Below are 20582 nucleotides of genomic sequence, written 5' to 3'. Positions count from 1 at the left end.
ATAAATAAAGCTACATGTGCCTCACTTTCATAGGCACAAAAAAGCACACTTTTATGAATGATATATGGGTTTAGGAGTATGCTTTACAAGTGTAACATCTAAACTAATTTTGCATCTCAAAATCTTTGGAAAAACAAAGTAGTTAAAAACTAAAATCTCCAATTGTTGAAACGAGTGGGATATATTATATTAGTTAAACCCAATATAAAAATTTAGATAATGAACCAAGAAGAAGGGTCAACTTGATTCTTAATTTGGAACAAATTAAATTAAACAAAAGATTACTTTTAATTAATTAAGGAAAGGAAAAGAAAATATAGTAACCCCTCGTTTTTGGCACGAGTATGTAGAAGGTATTTGGGGAAGTGAAAAATTAAAAAAAAGAAAAGAAAGGGAGACACTGCTCCTAGGACAACATGAACCATTTCTCTATAAATTCATGCACGTCATATTCCAGTTTTGTGTCTTTCTCATCACTGTCATCAGCTAAAAACACAGTGTGGTAGACAAAGAAACACACTGAAAAGAAAAAAAAGAAAGAAAAAAAAAATTCATGGAAAGCCAACAACATCAACACGATAGCAATATGAATGTTGCAATTCCATCAACATGGGGAAGTGGAAGCAACCGAATAGCCTCCTTGCAGTCCCCCCCACCGCCTACTTCCGTCTCTAATGACAACTCCGACAAAAACACTACCGACCACCATCCCGACGATGTCCAGGTCTTTCTTTCTTTTAAAAATTTTGTTTTTAAAATCTTATGAGTTATATATCATGCTGTTGAGGATATAAACAATTCTCTCTCATCCATGACAATTTGTTCACTGCAAGGATACATGCGGAAAAAAAATTTATTGGCGAATTTCCAACAGAATCGAGAGAAAAACAGAAATATGATTATGCATATGAGTTTTTATTTTTATTTTTTATTTTTTATTTTTTTTCATGTTGGAGATAAGAGAATTTCAATTCAAAATAATTGTCAAACAAAACTGTAAATTTTATTTTATTTTTTTATGAGTTTGACTGATGGAATTTTTGGTTTTATGATTATTTGTGATGACATAGAAACGTGGATGGAGAAAGTTTCTGTCTTATGTAGGCCCAGGATTTCTTGTCTCTCTGGCATATCTCGACCCCGGAAACTGTGAGTTTCACAATCACTGTATTTTTTTTTTTCTTTATTATCATTATTATTATTTTGGTGCATTAACATGTGTTTCAATGCTTAATTTCTTCTCTATGTTATCACAGTGGAAACTGATCTGCAAGCTGGAGCTAACCATGGATATGAGGTAAAATTAGTAAATAAATGCTAATGAAACTTGAATGACTCATTTTAGTTCTTTTTTTTTTTTTTTTTCAAAAGATTTTGTGTTACAAGAACTCTATATATATATATATATATGATTTTGTTATAGAATGAACTGATAAATATCATTTTGGTAGGATCAATTTTATTTCAATATAAATACTCTATACTTTATTGAGTGGACTTATTTATTCTGAAACATAAATAACTCTTCCAAAATAAAATAATATATTTGGATTCTCATTTTATAGCTTAACTTAGTAAGAAATCACTTTCCCAAATAGTACTTCTATAAATAAAAATATGCTTCTCAGAAAATTGATATGGTTTATGTTTTTTGCTATTTATGTGTATATTTCAGCTACTGTGGGTGATCCTTATCGGATTGGTTTTTGCTCTCATTATCCAATCACTTGCGGCAAACCTCGGTGTGACTACGGGTAAAACAACGAATTATGGCCTGCCTTTAATTTGGCCTTTTCTCTCAACTGAAGGCCCCACAAAACAAAAAAATAAAAAAATAAAAAAAATAAAAAATGGGCTTTTCAAAATGTGATTAATTTTGGCTTTACTGATAAAAAAAATTTCTTTTTTATTTTATTTTATGTATTTTAGATGTCCAATTGAGCATCTCTAAAAAAAGACAAAAAAAAAAAAATCAACTTACTATTTGACGTATTTATAAACCATAGTAATCTTTATCACTTAAAATGATAATCATTTAATTATTTACTTTATTTTGTGATGATGAATTCGCAGGGAAACATCTTGCAGAGTTATGCAAGGCTGAGTATCCACTATTAGTCAAGTACTGTTTATGGTTATTAGCAGAGCTTGCGGTCATAGCTGCCGACATACCCGAAGGCATATAGTATGATTTCTACTTAATTTATCAATTTACTTAATCATATGTATTATTAAATGGGTTTTGCGTTAGCAAACTAATTAATATTTATATCGTTAATTTGTGGTGGTCATATAATTAAATAAGCAGTGATCGGAACAGCTTTTGCACTGAAAATACTGTTCAACATCCCCGTTTGGGTTCGAGTTCTGTTAACTGGTGGTAGCACTCTTCTCCTTTTGGGCCTTCAAAGATATGGGGTAATAATTTTATACATTCATCTAAGCTTAATTTCGACACATTAAATCGTTTATATATATATATATATATATATGTAATGAAATTAGGAAAAAAACAGGGCATTAGGCACAATAATGTAGTGGCTAAAAGTTTCTATTTGCAGCTAAATATTTTTAGCTATAATAACTGTCCTTACTATATGTTGTCACCAATAAAATTTTTAACTACAACTTTATAGCTAACGTAAATTGTTGGGACAAAAAATGAATTTAGCCACAACAAGTCACCACGGCTAAAAATTGCATGACTAATGGTTTTTTTTTTTTTTCCCTAATTAAATGTGTGGTGATGATCTTTATACATATGTTGTAGATAAGGAAGCTGGAAATGCTAATAGCAGTTCTAGTGTTCATAATGGCAGCGTTTTTCTTTGGAGAGATGAGTTATGTGAAGCCGCCGGCGTCGAAGTTGTTGAAAGGGATGTTTGTACTGAAGCTCGGTGGCAAAGGAGCCACCGGCGATGCCATAGCCCTTTTGGGTGCCCTTGTTATGTTGTATGTATTCTAGTACCATATGAAATATTAGGTGTTGTTTTAATTTTTAGTGATTGGAAGAGGAAGAAAATTTCTCGGTATAAAAAAAATTCTCTATTGATTCATTTTCCTTTCTTTGTTGATTGAGTGGTGATTAATTTTGTGATTGTAGATTTGATCTGATTGATCTTTTCTATTATTAATATATATTATATAGTTAATAAAATTATTTCTCAAAAATAGTATAAAATATATTCTTTTTAAATTAGTAAATATTTATTTATTGATAAATCACTAAATTATTCATTTAACAATAAATAAATAACTCTTTTAGATGAATAATTTTTGATAGTCCCATAATATTCGTTTATAAAGTTTTTTCTATAGAAACAAAGTTTAATTTTGAATGTTACTATTTATAATTAAACTAACTTGATGTCTTTAATTAATTTGCAAACAGGCATAATCTTTTTCTCCATTCGGCTCTTGTGCTGTCTAGAAAAGTACCCCACTCCGTCCGTGGAATCAATGTAAGTAATTTGAACTAGTAATTGTATTACTGAGAGTATACATTTAAGGTTGAATTCTTGATCTGAATGAAAAATACCCCTCCGTCATGTTGTAATAGAGAGAGAGAGAGAGAGAGAGAGAAAAAAAAAAAGGACAGCTCTAATTAGGACCATTAATAAATACTATGACTCGGATTCGTATATATAAGAAACAAATTGATTAGGTAAGCAAGAAATTAAGAAGGAAGACATATAATTTTTAAAAAGCTTAAAATCTAAAATATTTCAAGTTGATGCAGCTAACACATCATCACGTATATGATAATAAAATTATGTAAGATAATATCCTAAGGCCTTTCAACGTTGATTAAAATCTTTTTTTTTAACGTTGACTAAAATCTTTTTTTTTTTTTTTGGGAAAAAAAAAATTACAAACCATGTTGATGAACAGGATTTTAAATAATAGAATAAAAAAATGGAAGCAAGGTGGATTAGTTAGTTAATAGAATAATGAAACTGAGATGTCATTGCACATACAGGACGCATGCCGATTTTTCTTGATGGAGAGCGGATTTGCATTATTTGTAGCATTGTTGATCAACATTGCAGTGGTATCGGTATCAGGAACTATTTGCAAAGCTGATAATCTCTCTGGTGTAAATAATGATAGATGCAATGATCTCACTCTCAATTCTGCATCTTTTCTCCTACAGGTACACTCTTCACTTATGTCTAATATATATATATATATATAGACATATAATATAAAACATCAATCGTGATTACATCAACATATTCTGACTTTATAAAATTAGAATACATTGAACTTAGTCCAGATAAATTGGTCACTTACAGTTGCATTATATCCTCATTTTATAATATGCTGATACGATTACAACCACATAAATCATTCAAAACAGATTTTATTATTAGTTCTTATAGTGCCATGGCCATATGGAATGCAACATAAGCTGTCCCAAAAAACAATTTACAAATCTTTGGAACCCTGGATAACACATCAACAATAAGTGGAGATCTGTCTTGAGGTCTGTGTGAACTATACTCTTCTATAAAACTTTGTAGGTCTTCATCATTTTCCAGAACGTACGGCTCACATGACAAATACACATGGTATATAAACTTGAAGATTAATTGATGTTGTGTAGAATCTAAGTTGAGAGCATTGTAGACAACATCTTCAAGTTCGGCCAACGTACAATTCCTTTTGATATGTATAATCTTTGTTCTTTGACGTTGGTATCTCTAGGTACCTTCAGAACATACACTCCATGTTCCATCGTAGAATAGTAAAACTGAAATTTGTGACATTGAGCACAAAGGGATTACCAATTCAAAACATACTAAGTATCTACTTCTGCAATCGTAGAATCTTTGCTGGAAGGTTTAACTATAATCCTAAAGCAAAAGTAATGAAAAAATACAAATGCATTTTCAGTAAATAAGTACAGAAAATAAGCCAAACAATTATGTTATTAACGCCTAGTGGAATAGCATTTTAAATGCAAATGAGTAGAATAGCATTTTAAATACAAATACAAATGCATTTTCAGTAAATGAGTAAAGATAAAATACCAATGCATTTTATGTAAATGAGTACAAATGCTGTTTAAATGTTGCATATTAACACCTAGTAGAATAGCTACTTTTGACAGACATAGTGAATCAAGTGGATTAAGATGTCAAATCTATGGCACATGTGCTAAATCATAACATAACGTTAGCTTGAATGGATGCAATGTTGACAATGTGGTGTTCTGTGGATTATTTTGTTAAACATCATAAATATAGTTACATTTAGCATGTTGTTCATTTTCAATAACATTAGAGAAGTGGACAATTCGATTATCTAATCGGTTTGCTTTTAGAAAATCGAAAAATTAACTATTCCGATGGAACCGCCGTTAAATTTTCCAACAAGCATGTGTTTCATAATTACTGATGGACTGTATGTAACAAACAAAGGTTGTAATTTTCAAATGAAAATTTCCGAACCATTTATGGATTGTTTTACATAAAATAGCACCAATATAGAACTTGCACTTATATATCATGTCAAAACGTGACAAACAATGAATCCAATATAAGGGAAAAATGTATACATATCTGTACACATATTTATATTTATAACACACCCTGTGAAAGCTGATAGAAGGTACTAGCTGCTGGATAGAGAAGACAAACGAGTTTTCATATTTCGTCAATGTTTTCTCTTTCTGACCATGTAAAGGTTATTGTTTTAATACAATATTGACTAATTAAATTCTTATTCTTAGGCTAATATATATATTTATTAATTAAATCGATCCATTGAAAGGTCTAATGCTCTAAATTTGACCTCGATATCATCTTTCTGTGAATTCAAACAAAACATTTTTGATTCATTTTTATAATATTATATTTAATTTTTTGTTTATAGTTTATAACGCGTCCTTTGTTCTTATCAATTCATACTTTTTCCTCACTGCTAGTATTGTGCTAAGGCTAAGTCATTATTTGATTTTGACTTTATCTATCAGCTATACATAAAGTATATTTTAGGAAATTTTTTTCGTAAAATCAATTAACAAAATTAATATGAAGTATATTGTATTTATTTTTTGGCTTAGTTATTAAGCCATTTATGTTTACTATTGGGAGTTGATGATTTCAAAACATTAAGATGGAAAAAAATTATTATAAATGATAAAAAAATTATGTAAAGAAGTATCATAAAGCCAAATTATGTATATATATGTATATATATCCACATACCAGGTAATCTTTAACTCTGATCTGCAGAAACGTACAATTTAATTACATCCTTTTGAAGTGTATGGGCTCCACAATGAAGATTTTCAGTCTTGTTGTTATCACAAAAGGTTGAGGGTATGCAAGGAGAGTGAACTGAACTGAAGAGATTTTGGGATTTTCTGCAATATTCGTCAATGCAAAGAAATGCTGAAAGGTACGTAACCAACAAAAGAGAAAGAGAGAGGAAGACACACAGTATTCATTTAATGTGGTAGCAGGGAGAGTAAGAGAGAGGGATAGAAGTTAATGAGAGTAGATGAGAAATGAGAGATGGTCAAAAAAATTGTTTTAATATTTTCCACTTTATTCGACAGTCAATGAGAAATGAGGGTAGATGAGAAATGGGAAACTGTTATATTTATTTTACACTTTCATATCCATTTATTTAAATAGTTTCCACAAGTGCACAATTAATTCCCTCCTAACAACTCTCATTTGGACACACTACCATGGAGCCGTTCTTGTAAAAGTGATTGGAAGAAGCTTGCAAGCTGGGAATCACATTTTACAATCTAAAACTAACTACATTTCAATGCATACCATTCAAACAAGCTCTAATGGTCAGAAACTAGAGAGCCAATATTTGAGAACTCAATTACCATCCATTTAAATTTTCATCCTTCTTATTTATTGCTTTTCCACATATCAAATAATATGGAGAATTTAATAATGAAATTGGATCCTTACACATCATATTGACACGAGAATCATGTACAAAAACTTAAAACAAAATCTGAATTAGCAAGTGGAAATTGTACAAGTGTTTTATGAATAAAAACTAGAGAATATTACACCTCCCAGAGAATATTACAGCTCCTACAAAAGCCTCTGTTGGTATCAATCCCGAATTGACCCAATGTTCCCCATCAATGTCAAAATCTCGAACACCAACTGGCACCACAATTGGTATAATGCCAAACTTTAGTGACAGCATTAAAAGCATACGGGGCACCTCCACTAAAATGGAGACAGATTTGATACCTGGATGAAATCAAACGAAATATCTGCAGTTAGTTACAATATTTAGCATACAAGTTTCAAAGAAAATAATTATTGTAAATAATTAAGGAAAATTACAAAAGCATTTTGTTTTAAGTCTCAACCTAAAAAAATGACTAACTTTTTTTAATACTTGACAAAAAAGCATCTTTGATTTAATAAAATAAGGGATTCCCTCAAAAAAATTTTAAATAAATATAATGAGAACTGAAGACCTTAGCTGTCCTCATATGCGATAAATGCTATATGCAAACCGTGAAGAGTAGAATTATTGGTCTAGACATCAACAAAGGAAGAAAAATATCACAAAGTGAGTCATTATCAAACTGTCTTGTCAGTAGTAAGTATGCAAGTGGATATGTTGTCCCGAAGATTGAATTGGATAATCAAAATAATTAAGTCTTTTATCTAAAAATCCTATTTCCATTCACTGAATTCATATCATAAATTCTAAGAAAATTTCAGAAATCATGAAAGTAACAAAGTATCTAAAATGTCTATAAAACAGATGAAATCAAAAATGGAAAGGCTTGAAATTGTCACAGCAATTAAACATCAGCCATGGTAGTCAAGGATCACCTACTGACAACACGATTAACTGTTGGTTGAACAAATATATGAACCCTGCAGAAAGCAAGTACTTGTCAATAAGCAAAAAATACTATCTGGTTTACATGAAAAGAATCATGAAAAGGAAATTCCATATGAATGATAAACTTTCTAAGTACCATTTTCCAGGGAATCATGAAAAGGAAACTCCATATGAATGATAAACTTTCTATGTACTTCCATGATTTTCTTCATTTGGAAAATTCTCCTTCCCTGTATCAAACTTCTTATCTGCAGAAACCTATGTGAACAACATAAAATAAAAGTGAAAAATATAATGAGCACTGGAAAATAAAAACCACCATAGCCGAATATATTACCCTCGGTAGAAATGGAGGTTTCTGTTAACGTATAGAATGTGCAACCATGGAGTTGAAACAGTAAATTTCCCTTATGATTCTCATGTTGATAATGAAGTAAATGCAATAACTGACAGTTTGCATTAAACATTAAGGAAAACAAAAATTATACATGACAACAATAACTGATAACAACGAAAGCAGTTATATTTAATCACCAACAGCAATTATAGTAATAAAATAACTATAACTACGATTATATTAAAATACAAATAAGCGTGCAGACAATTAAATTTAATAAATAAGCAGCATTCAATAATGGAAAACACACAAGACCCAAAAAAATAATAATAATATAAAACACACAATTACCATCTTTAGAATAACCTCCACAGCACCTTTGCCATCACCAAGAGCTCCATCTATTTCATCAATCACCTAGAGAAAAAGTAGTAACTTGTTTCTTTTGCATACATTCTAGAATAAGAAGGGTAACCATAAAAAATAATACCAACCAAGCACTTTGGCCTCGAGTCAACAGTGATAGAGTTCATCTGCACTACGTCAAGAAACTAAAATGTTGTATAAAGTAACCTATAACACAAAGCAATACATTGTAATAGCTAGGGAAAAAAAAGAAGAAAAAAACACACAAAGTAACTTTATACAAAATTTCCAATCTTGAAAGAATCTAATAGTCTGCAGATAAGAATTAATGCAGATCCATGTGAAAAAAAACAAAAACAAAAAAAGAAGAAGAAGCATATATATAAAAATACATACATCAGGGACCAAACCCATGGATTTCATTTGGTCAGAAAAGTAGAAAGCGTCCTGCAAGCAAGAGCTTGTCATGGTTCCAACGATGAAAGAATGGAATGTATCCCTAGTTGGTTGTACTCCATCCAGCATCATATCATCATACACATCTCTCAGCAAGAAATGCCTACCACCACCGTTATTAAAAAAAAAAGAACACAACTTTCACAATTTCTCCCAAAAAAAAAAAAAAATCCCAAAACCACAAAAACAAAATCAAAATTAGAATCCACCTTCTCTGCACGGTGAGAGAACCGATAACAGTGTTATACTCAGAGACATTGCTTGCATAGTTCCTCCTTGCGTATTCCTCTGTTGAAACCGCACTGAAGTATCGCCGTCCCACCTCTCGCAGCAGTGAAATACGCTGCTCTGAATTATAACAATCTAAAATATATTATTTATTTAAAAAAAACTATTTTATTATTAGCGAAACGAATAAGAAAATGTTTGGGGAAAAGCTTAAGAATTTGAAAATGGAAAGGGGAAGATTACCAGTGATTGATTGAATGAGCCTCATGCTTTTCTCTCTGAGTCGCCTCTTCACCATTTCCTTCAAAACGCACAGTCTCCAAGCTTACAATCCGGCCAATGCGAAAGGAAACAGAGGGCTCCTAATGGGCTGGATATTGATTATAAAGAGAAGAGAAAAGTCGGATGAAGAAAAGAAAGAAAAAAACATAGAAAAAAAAATGGATTAAAAATATTTAATTTGGATATAAGGGTATTTTGGGATTATCAAAAATTGAAGGGATAGAACAAAAAGATATCAAATGAGGGGGCAAAAATCGTTAACCTCGTCCTTATGAGGATATTGGACCAAATTCCCCCAAAAAGAAACAGAGAAAAGACCACCCCGCTTCTATAAATGTATTAAGGATGTGATGGGCTGATGCGAATTTTGAAGGGGCCTAGGTTTTTGTTTTGCTTAAGCTATTATTATAATGATAAAATAAAAATTAGTTTAATAAATGGATAATGATATAGGTATAAAATATATTAATTATTTTTTTATATCAAATGATATAGCTATTTTATTAATAATTGATATATTAATAAATATTTTAAAATCAGAAAATATAAATTTAATAAATAATGCAAAATCATTAGATATTAAATATATATATATATATATTATCATCATTGGATATCAAATATTTGGCTAATAAATTTATTGAATCTAAAACTAATTGTAATAAATTATCTTATTTTCTAACAAACAACAAATAAATACAATTTAACATATAATATATATTTATAATGTATTGAATACAATTATAAAAATATAAAAAGAATTACAAAATTATAACGGGCTAACTAATCAAGCTGGGTTTCAAGCTTGGTTTCGAACGCGCCGAACAGGTAATGTGATAGGCCGGAATTCAAGCCAAATCTATATTAAAAATCTAATTCAAACCCAACCTAAATAGAAATTTGCCGAGACTTGGTTCATATCGGATTTGAATTGAATTTGGACTGGACTTTTTCGAACATATTTGATGGGGTTTTGGACTTTGAGGCTCTTTTTTATAGCCATTGAATTTTGTGATCTTTTCGGTATACGTGCAAAAGATGTTTTACTATTTCCATTGGCACGTATTAAGTAAATAATTCTTATGATGTGTGATTTTTTATGTAAAGAATTCTTATTATGGTATGATGTGTGATTTTTTATGTATGTTTTTATTATTTATTTATTTATGTATTTTGATGAATGATCTTTATGTAGTTTTGATATGTTAATACTGGATGTACATATTTTATAAGAATGCCTAACCAGAGAAAGACCATATAAATAAAATAGCCATATATTGTGGAAAGCGGGCGTATACTGTGACAAATTTTCATTGAGTGTTGCTTTTTTTTTTTCTTTTTTTCTTTTTTTTTTTGGTTTTCTGGATAATTGGCACTATTAATTTCTGAATTATATATGTATATACAGTTTAGTCTTTAAATTTTTTCTTGGCTCTTTAGTCCCCTAACTTTATATTCTCGTGCACTACGGTTCTTAAACTAATTTTTATCAGTTTTGAAACAAGCAGTACCTATACAGTAACAATTTTGATTCTTAAATTATTTTTAATCTAACTTTTAGTAGGTTCGAGACATGCAGTACATTTACTGTAATAGAAAACAACAAAATTAGAAAAGCAAACAACCCCCATAAAATTTTTACATCTTGCATCAAGTATACTGGACATCTCAGAACTGCGAAAAAATAGTTTAAGGATCATAGTGCATAAAAAATTAGAGTTTAAAGACTAAAGTCCCAAAAAAAAAAAAAATAATAATTCAAAGGTCAAAGTGCAACTATATATTTAATTTAGCGACTAACTGCACCAATCCTATGTAAGACTACAACTTTTTCTCCATTTGATAAAAATTATTATAGTTACTTTCCGTTGTTTTCTTCGTGTTTATCATGTTCTATTAGATTTTGGAGAAGAAACTTCATTATATATTGTTTAGGACAGATATTTATTAAAAAAAAAATCTTTATAATGGTTCAAAAGAAGTATATTTATTTAAAAAATCTTATAATGGTTCAAAAGGAGTACTTTATGATTCATTTTCTTATTGTTCTATTTTTGCCTAATTTTAGTGGAGCAAATTCTTTTCTCTTATTGATAATGAGCAAATTAAGGTGGGTGTTGGTTCAATTTGACCGGTTTTTCATTTTTCATTCATAATAAAAATAAAGACAAAATATATTTTAGTATCTTCAATTTTTAGCCTTTTTTAATTAGAAATATGTAAAAAACTATCCAAACAGTTAAAACAAAATGGTGTCTATTAAAAATTGATCATGTGATATTCAAGTGACAAATAAAATAATTATTTTTTTTTATAATTTCATGTTCAATAAGATTAGCCTATAACCAATGATTTGAAGCCATGTGGATTATTTTTCCACATCACATAGCATGCCATTTTCTTTAATTACAACCTATTTCTCTATCTTGCCTATTTCTTTTATGCCCAAAATAAAAAATGCACAACTAGGATGATCTCAATGTGCTATTTTCTCTTTTCCTTAAACCAAAAAAAAAAAAAAAAAAAAAGTGTATAAGATACCCAATCTCCTTTAATAATAGTAAGATAGAAGTCTCATAGATCAAACAAATATTTTTTGTTTCTTTTTTGTTTTTCATTGAATGTCAACCCAAAATGTAAAAATAATGGAAGTGAAAAAATCTCAAAAACTAATTAGTATTAAATCTTTTGTTTAAATAATTCAAAATTGAATTTCCTTTTAAGAAAATACAGTAAACTTCCTTAGAGGATACATATGGCGAATAGGTGTTGATGAATGAATCAGTAGCCCTTTTTGTAAAGTATAAAAGTCGATGGTTCGTGATCTAATTTTGGGAGAGAGAGAGAGAGAGAGCAAGTCTTAGCCCCGTTTGCAAACTATGAGAGATGGTGGTTTCAGATCTAGTTTTGGGCACACTTTTTATGGTTTTTCGGTGTAGAAGAAAAAGGATTTCTGTGAGGATTCTGATTTTTGGTGCAGAAGAGAGATAGCGAGGACTGTGATTGAGCAGTGTTTGGGAAAGAGAGATGCTGATATTGAAGAAGATGGCCAATTATCTAACATGGAAAAATAATCCACATGGCAACTAATGATTTGAAGGAGTATCCAGATGTAAAGTATTCTAAGAGTACTAGAAAATTTTTCCTGTTTAATCCTGCTTCACTAGGCCATTTTTTTCTTAAAAAAACACAAAATTATAAAAATATAATTATTTTATTTGTCATGTGATTATCACGTGATCAATTTTTAACAAAAACCGTTTTGTTTTAAAGGTTTGGGTAGTAGAGGGTATTATTTGTAAAAAAATTTTTTTTACACTCCTAACTAAAAAAGACTAAAAATAGAAGATACTAAAATACATTTTGCCTTTAAAATAATATTTAATATATTTATGGTTCATCTTGGTTTGGACTAAAGATTGTTCAAACCGAACCAAATTGATTATAGGCCAATAATCGTACTAAATTGAACTAGTTCGATTAGGTTGATTTGGTCGAGGATTGATTTGTGCCTACCCCTAGTTCAGATCATTCAAAAGAATATGTGAAAAATCACAACATCTATCATTATGTAGCAACTTGTTATTTCTTATTCAAAATCCATTATTCAGAATACCTAATCAACCTACTGTGGGAAACCTATGATATTAGGATGATAGTGGACTCTTTAATGTTTATTGAGTGTCCTCAATAAAAACTTCATTGATAAATTGATGGTGTTGATTGATAAAATGGTTATTTTTAAAATTTTTTTTCATCTAATTGTGTGTAATATTCTTATATAAGTGTTAGTTAACAACAGTTATAATTTGTTAAACATTTTAAACAACTAAAGACATGATAAAAAATAATAACAACACAATGTAAAGTTATATTCAATTTTATTTTTATTTTTTTCCTACTTTAAAGTTGTAGCCAACTTAGGTCACTAACAAACTCTAATTGTCATTTTACATAAGCAAATCATACACAGTTAGATAGAGAAAAATAAAAAACAAAAACAAAAATCCAATTATATTACCAACTGATATGAAGTATTTTAAATTATAATTTTTTTGGACAAATTGACAGGAACAAGCAAAAGCAAATAATATATACATATGATGACTGACTCTCTTTGAATAAATAGACCTTGACAAAGAAAATACATTGTTGTTTAAAAGATATATATATATATATATACACATTAAAGCTAGGAAAACGTTAATTAATCTCCTTTTTTTTTTTTTCCGTTCTTTGATCAGGACATATTACCTGGTATTCATTCACTGAATAAATAAAAATGTACACATTCAATGTAGGTGAATGGATTGCCAAAAATATGAAAGCCCATAAGAAGAAGCATTAATTCAAGAGGACCAGCATAGAAGTCAAGTACATGATCTGCATGTTGTGGATCCTCACAAACGTACAATAAAAAAACTACTATAGCTATAGAACAAAACAAGTACAGGACATTGTAAATCTTAAGAACAAAACATTTAATAAACAAAGAAGTACAAATATTTTTTTTAATGGACGATAAATTTTTTCAGCCACCAGCAATAACGCATCACCGTAAATTACCATATGATCCCAATTCTCCCACGCAAAAATACACACGCAAAGTTTAAGCCACATCAAAGCTTTTTTGCTTCATCGATCACCATATAACATCCATTCTCACAATAAGTAGAAGACAGTCCATTTAAGTAGAGATGATAGAACATACTGTCTGTATAATGGTGAGCACGATTAGAACAAGAGCAGCCAAGAAAGAAATGATTACCCATGGCGTGTTGAAATAATTTTGTTTTAAGTTTGCTTTCCAACTATGCCATGGGTTTTTGCAGTACGAGTTGATATTTTTGGCAAGTTGAGCATGATATAAATCGATGGAGACATGGATCCCTTCTCCTAATCTGTTGATTAAGCTAGACACTTCGCTGCTGTCACCTAGCCAATTTTCAATAATTCCTTCCTGAACAAGCAAATCCACATCCTTTGGAGTGTCAATGATGGAATCCATGAATGTTATGTAAACAGTTACGTAATTGATCTTGCTATTATGGCATTGCTCAAAGCCAATTAGATTTCTTAATATTATTTCTGTACCGTCATCAATTAACAATTTTGGGATTGTTAAAGTCCCATTCTCGAAGTGTATGTCCAATAAGTTTTTAGCTGATCCTTTTTTAAGCTTAGCTCCTGCCTGATGTAGTCGAGTTGCACTAGGAATGAGTACAGATTCACAAGATTCTCCTTCATGTGGAACCAATGGTGCAGAAATTTTCCAGAGGAGATCAACTAAATGCTTTGGTTCATACGTATCTTTTATTTGTTCCATATATTCTTCTTCTGGCCATGGGTAAAAAATATAACAATTTGATAAGAAAGAGAAGCAAAAATCAATCAGCGAAATATTAATGTCCTTCGTGAATTTAAAGAGCTCCTTAAGGATGAAGAAGGGCAACTGATTTTCAAGCAGCAGAAATTCAGTCCTGACATCCGGTAAAACAAATGGTCTAAACATTCTGTTGTTATCATCTCGAAAATTTTCGTACCGACATTTCACTAAAGTCTCGATAACAAAAACAGCATCCACTAGAATGATCTTCACAAGTTCATGTTCATTTTCGTTGTACCCAAGACTTTCTTCGTAACATTTACGTATCTTTCCCAGGCTTTCCTCTACAGTATCAACACAGTGCTCCAAACTTACATCGTTCCGTTCAAGAAAATCTTTTATATAAATCATTTTCTTTTCTTCCATTTTTTCTAAGCCTTTATTGCCATGGTGAAGTGGACCAATAGAAACTACCTTGGGAATGTAAACTTCCTCTTTCCCCTCCCTAAATGGGCCACTCTTAAGTCGAAAAGGAACTCTATAGATACAACACTCGGGAATCTGAGGCACTTCCTTCAATTCATCTCGGATCAACTTGACTACGTCAACCTGATGACTGTTTCTGTCCATTTGAAATCCTATTGTGGTATTGTGATCATAACATATACAAGGATAGTAATGATTATTCAAAATGCACTATTTTCATATAAAAAATAAACAAAGAAAGGGAAAAAAAAACAAATAATAATAATAAATAAATAAACTCTTCCCTCCCGCTAACGATAACTTTCTGTTCCTATTTCTCTCTCTTCTCGTCCTCCTCCAATCATAGATATGGATACAGCACCAATAACAGCTTCAAGTACAATGAAAACCCTCAATTTACTTGCAACCTATGTTGCTTGGACTCGAGTAGAGATTTCAAATAGGGGTACGAATCTAGGAGTCCTGTCACGACCCATCCAAAATTCCTCACCGGAACCCTAGACAAGCCCTGATCCCAGGGAAATCCTACCGGGCCCTCCAATGGAAAATCCGGCAGAACCTCCCCTAAGGGTTGGACTTACCACAAATTTCTTGCACTGAAAACACACTTCTATAAACATCCCCTTATTCCTCCCACGTTACTACAATATAATTCCACAAATTGCAACACTTCAAAATAAATAACAGCAAATCAGTGCATAAAAACAACTACATGTCCAATACAGTATACAGAGCATTATACAAATAAATGTGAAATTTAATCGATGACAGATAAAGAAGTAATATAAGATGGAGAGGAAAAAGGGAAGAAATACTTCTTGGACTTTCGGCAATGAACTGAGACGTCGGGCTCGCCCCGGACGATCAACGTCTCCCAACCTGGACCTAGGGGAATGGAATTTAAAAATGTGAGATGCTAATCATCTCAGTGAGTGACCCTATCTACTGAACACTTTGAATATTAATAATATAACAAATAAGGGAATTTAATTTAATACCGACAATTAAATAGATAAATAAATAATAAACAATTGAAGTAATATTTTCTCTCAAAATCCTCACTATTCACTCCGTTGGAAATGTTCCCCTTTTAAAACATTTTCACAAAACCTGATATTCGTATTTCTCGAAAACCAAGGGATCAATTAATTTAATAAACAATAGATAAATACTCCAAATATAAATAAAATGTAATAAAATATAATAAATAATTTTTGAACACTTTGGGGTTTGAAATTTCTATCCGAAAAATTTATACTTGACACACCACATCATATACCAGTGATGCCCTCCGATATCCAGCGTCCCGAGCACCGACTGGCGGGGAGGTTAAAGAGAGAAACTTGCATAAGGCACTTCGGTGTCCCGACAGTACCGCTACTGAAACCGTCATCCCGGCCAAGGAGGGGGGCGGCTATGTGCACTATAAAACTTGCCTGCCCTCGGTCCAATGGCAACTCACGGGAGACATAATAACTTGCGCGCTAACCACATATACACCGGAACACCAATACTGTATGAGTGCGTCTAAAATAATTACTAAATTAATTATAACCATACCGATTTTTCAAAATCACCGTGGGAAATATACCAGTTTTCAAGTTTACCATCCCACATATTTTCCTTTAACATACCCGGTACGAAACCATTGATAACAATATAAAAATAATTTTTCTCGTAACGCGAAGTTCAACAAATAATATTCCACGGGCATAATTATCAAATTTGAAAGCATCAATTTAAACAAATAATTTCCTTAAAATATTTAAACCAATTATGCCCAAAAATAATATTAAAACCACATACGATTTATTACTGAAAATACCTTGCTCACGCGTAATAAATAAAATTAAATCACAATAATAAAAATCAGGGTTTTTGGATAACCCAAAATTCTGTTTAGCACCAACAAACATATACGTACTTATAAAATAATAATTTTCCACAATTATAATTAAATTGTACCATATGAGCATAATTCCAAATATCAATTAAACACCAAATAAATATAATTAATTACCCCAAAATAGGTTTAAAGGTGGATCACTCACCTGCAGCACGCAATTAATCCAAGATCCTTAATGGGATCAATTCCACAACTCACCCGTGCTCCTAGAACAACAACATTACACATCTCAAATAAATTAATATTTTATTCAGATAAATAATACCCGGTACCCGGGGGTTTAACACAAACGTTAACCAAAATTGACAAATTATATACCGAATCGAAGCTTGAGTGACAAGGATTATGAATCCGGTCTTACTTCCCGGAGATCGGACCCGAGGTGGCCGGAATCTCGCCGGAAAGTTTTCGGCATTTAGAGCCTCGATTCTCCCAAACCGTCGCGAATTGGAGGAAAAGGACACTGGATTTGGATTCAGGGGGTCGGAATTAGTGGGGAAGGACCGACGGTACAACTAGGTACTCACCGGAATAGTGATTTGATACTCCGATCCTGGATACTCCGATCCTGGCGCGTCGGAGGTCCGGTGGCCGTGAAATTTGGTGGGTAGGCCGGAATTGAGGAGGTGGTAAAGGGTGGCTGGCGCGTGTGGCCTGAAAATGGGCGGAAATGGGTCAAATGACAGTGGCCGGTGGTGGAGGGGAAAAATCACCGTCGTCGGAAAACGCTCCGATCTGGGCGCGTCGCCGGTCGGTTGGCCGTGAGATTTGGGTGGTCGGTCGGAAATGGAGAGGCGCTCCTGCCTGGCCGGCACGTGTGGCCCTCTGGTGGCCTGATGGTGGCCAACCGGTGGTGGTCGGTCGTTTCTCTCTCTAGCTTTCTCTCTCCTTCTCTCTCCTTTCACCCACGTGGACCTCTCAGATGTCGACATGTGGCATTTTACTATTCACCGATTCAAAAACATTAAAATATTACGATAGTCGGAAAACTTCACACGTCCATAACTTCTTAACCAGATGTCCAATTTAAGCGTACCGCTAGTCTATGAACTCGTATCGATGAGCACTTAACAACCATGCAAAAGTCGATGGTTCGTGATCTATTTGTGGTCATGATATTCAAACTCGATATGCATATATATGTAAGTGTTTGCATTATATTTATATATATATGTGTGTGAGTGTGTGTATGTGTTTCTAAACAGTCATGTCCTTGAAGACGTCATACATGTGGTATCATACAAATTGTATCGTATACATATTCATTGTCGAATATTTTCACATAGGTAATGACCACAAACACTAACATTTTTACTCTCTTTCTTTCGAATCATACACAGCCACAATTACTTTCGGTAGAGGACAAAACATGCAGAGTATGGTTTCAAAATACATATTACCATCTTCCTTGCTGCAAATATCATTTTTTGTCGCATTGTTGTTATAAGAAAATGAGTTTGGGCTGTAATTTTAGCAAATAATAATAATAATAATAAATGGCAAATATATTTGGCAACCAATGACAGTTTCCCTAAGTTAAAAACCTAACTCACTAACATTTGATACATGATTTGTCAAATATATTAATCACCCATATAAAGATTTTGGCAAAAATATTTGACAAATGATTTTGATCTTTAAATTTATTTAATTTTATGGTGTAAATTTATTCTTTTAAAGCATTTTCTAATTCTCATACTTATATCAAAACAGTTTTAATTCTAAGCAAAAACTAAATCACATTTAATTTTTAATATACAATAAATCTCCAATCACATAACTTTATCCTTGTTTATTTATTTGTCCATAAACAAAACACTTTTCAAATTTTAAACATCCATCTCTCTCCTTAACCTTTGAGCACTTTGAATTTTCTATTTAGAAAAAATAAATTTTGTTTGGTCCGAAAATTAATAAATATAATCTCAAATATTAAACCTTCATGAGATTTTAAAACTAAAAAAATAAAATCCTAATATTAATCGTGATATTTGAGACCTGAATTGTTTTTGAAAAGATATATGTGTCTATATAAACATTTATATGTGTAAAGACCTCAAAGATGCGACACCATACAAATTGAAACATATACAGATCAATGGTTGAACATTTTTACGTAATTAATGACCTCAACCACCCACTAATATTTTTTTCAAAAAAATGACAAATTAATTTGATAACCACTAACATTTTCACATAGTTAATGACTTCAACTACCAGCATTTAATAAACGAATTGTCAAATATGCTAATGACCCATACTATGGATTTTGACAAATATATTAAATAAATGATGTTGACATTTAAATTTATTTTATTTAATTTTGTAAAGTTGTTGTTTCAAAAACTTTTCAAAATTCTCATACTTATGTCCAAACACCCTTATTTTAAGTCAAAACTAAATAATGTTTAATTTTCTGTCTACAATAAATATCTAATCTCATCTTTCTATCCTTATTTATTTATTTTTCCATAATCAGAATGATTTTCAAATTTTGAACACCTTTCTCTCTCCTTAACCTTTGAGCAATTTCAATTTTCTAAACTTATGTGATAAAGTGTTCAAATATTACAAACACATGAATATATATATACATATATATAAGGCCTCTATATTTTCTAGAAATTGTGCATAGAGGCCATTTATTTTTCCTTTTTTGTTTTTCTAAAATTGAATAGTATTTGGATATAAGTATAATAATTGAAAAGGTTTTAAAAAGAACTTATTTGCATAATTTGATTAGTTAAATTTCAATATAAAAATGACTCGATAGTTTTAACATCATATCTACTTTATTAGTCTTAATTTATATAAAATGTTTAAATTTCAAATTTGAAAAATGATTAAATACGCATGATGTGATTCCGCCCGAGCCCGCTCAATCGATAACCTGCTGGGGTGCTGATACAAGCGCTGGAGACTGGTACGGATCCGGGTGACGATTTTAGTACATTTTTGGAGTCCGGGAAGTATGAAATGGTTCCAATGCTTTATGGGTTCAATACATATGCCTAAGAGGTCATGGAATCAAGTTAAAGCAGCCTCAAATGCAATCAAAAAGGGCTTGTACGGACAGCATCAACAATTTGGCCGAATTTGCTGTATTGCTTGCTGGCTTTACTGTATTTTACTGTATTAACCTTTTCTTATTTTTCCAAGCATGGGAAAACGTGTGGGCCTTCATATTCAGCTTATTTGGCATTCTAAAAAGCATCTAGAAGCTGATTTGGAGCTCAAAGAGGTCAAAGATTGATCAAAGTCAACTTGATCAAAAAGGCTAGCATTTTTAGTTTCCTAATTTGTTTTTACTTTTTGTTTTAGGAAACTACCATTACTTTTTGGCTTTTATTTAT

At 31.3% G+C, this 20582-nt stretch overlaps 2 protein-coding genes across 2 annotated transcripts; one reads left to right on the top strand and one right to left on the bottom strand.

Moving 5' to 3' along the window:
* Positions 1–461: 461 nt before the first annotated feature.
* On the top strand, positions 462–6615 carry LOC132803870 (metal transporter Nramp7.2-like). Its single transcript, XM_060817654.1, has 10 exons — positions 462–724; positions 1071–1149; positions 1257–1297; positions 1676–1754; positions 2074–2178; positions 2309–2418; positions 2771–2952; positions 3392–3461; positions 3980–4153; positions 6240–6615. The coding sequence occupies exons 1-10, from the start codon at positions 554–556 to the stop codon at positions 6252–6254; spliced, it is 1026 nt and encodes a 341-aa protein (XP_060673637.1). The 5' UTR covers positions 462–553; the 3' UTR covers positions 6255–6615.
* A 7583-nt stretch (positions 6616–14198) lies between these two features.
* Positions 14199–15467, bottom strand: LOC132803761 (UPF0481 protein At3g47200-like). The gene has a single exon (XM_060817275.1). The coding sequence runs from the start codon at positions 15465–15467 to the stop codon at positions 14199–14201; it is 1269 nt and encodes a 422-aa protein (XP_060673258.1).
* Positions 15468–20582: the final 5115 nt, after the last annotated feature.

Source organism: Ziziphus jujuba, chromosome 5 (genome assembly GCF_031755915.1).
Source record: "Ziziphus jujuba cultivar Dongzao chromosome 5, ASM3175591v1".
In the NCBI taxonomy this organism is placed as follows: domain Eukaryota; kingdom Viridiplantae; phylum Streptophyta; class Magnoliopsida; order Rosales; family Rhamnaceae; genus Ziziphus; species Ziziphus jujuba.
Note: the sequence above shows the minus strand (reverse complement) of the source record. Positions and strands in the feature narration are given on the sequence as shown.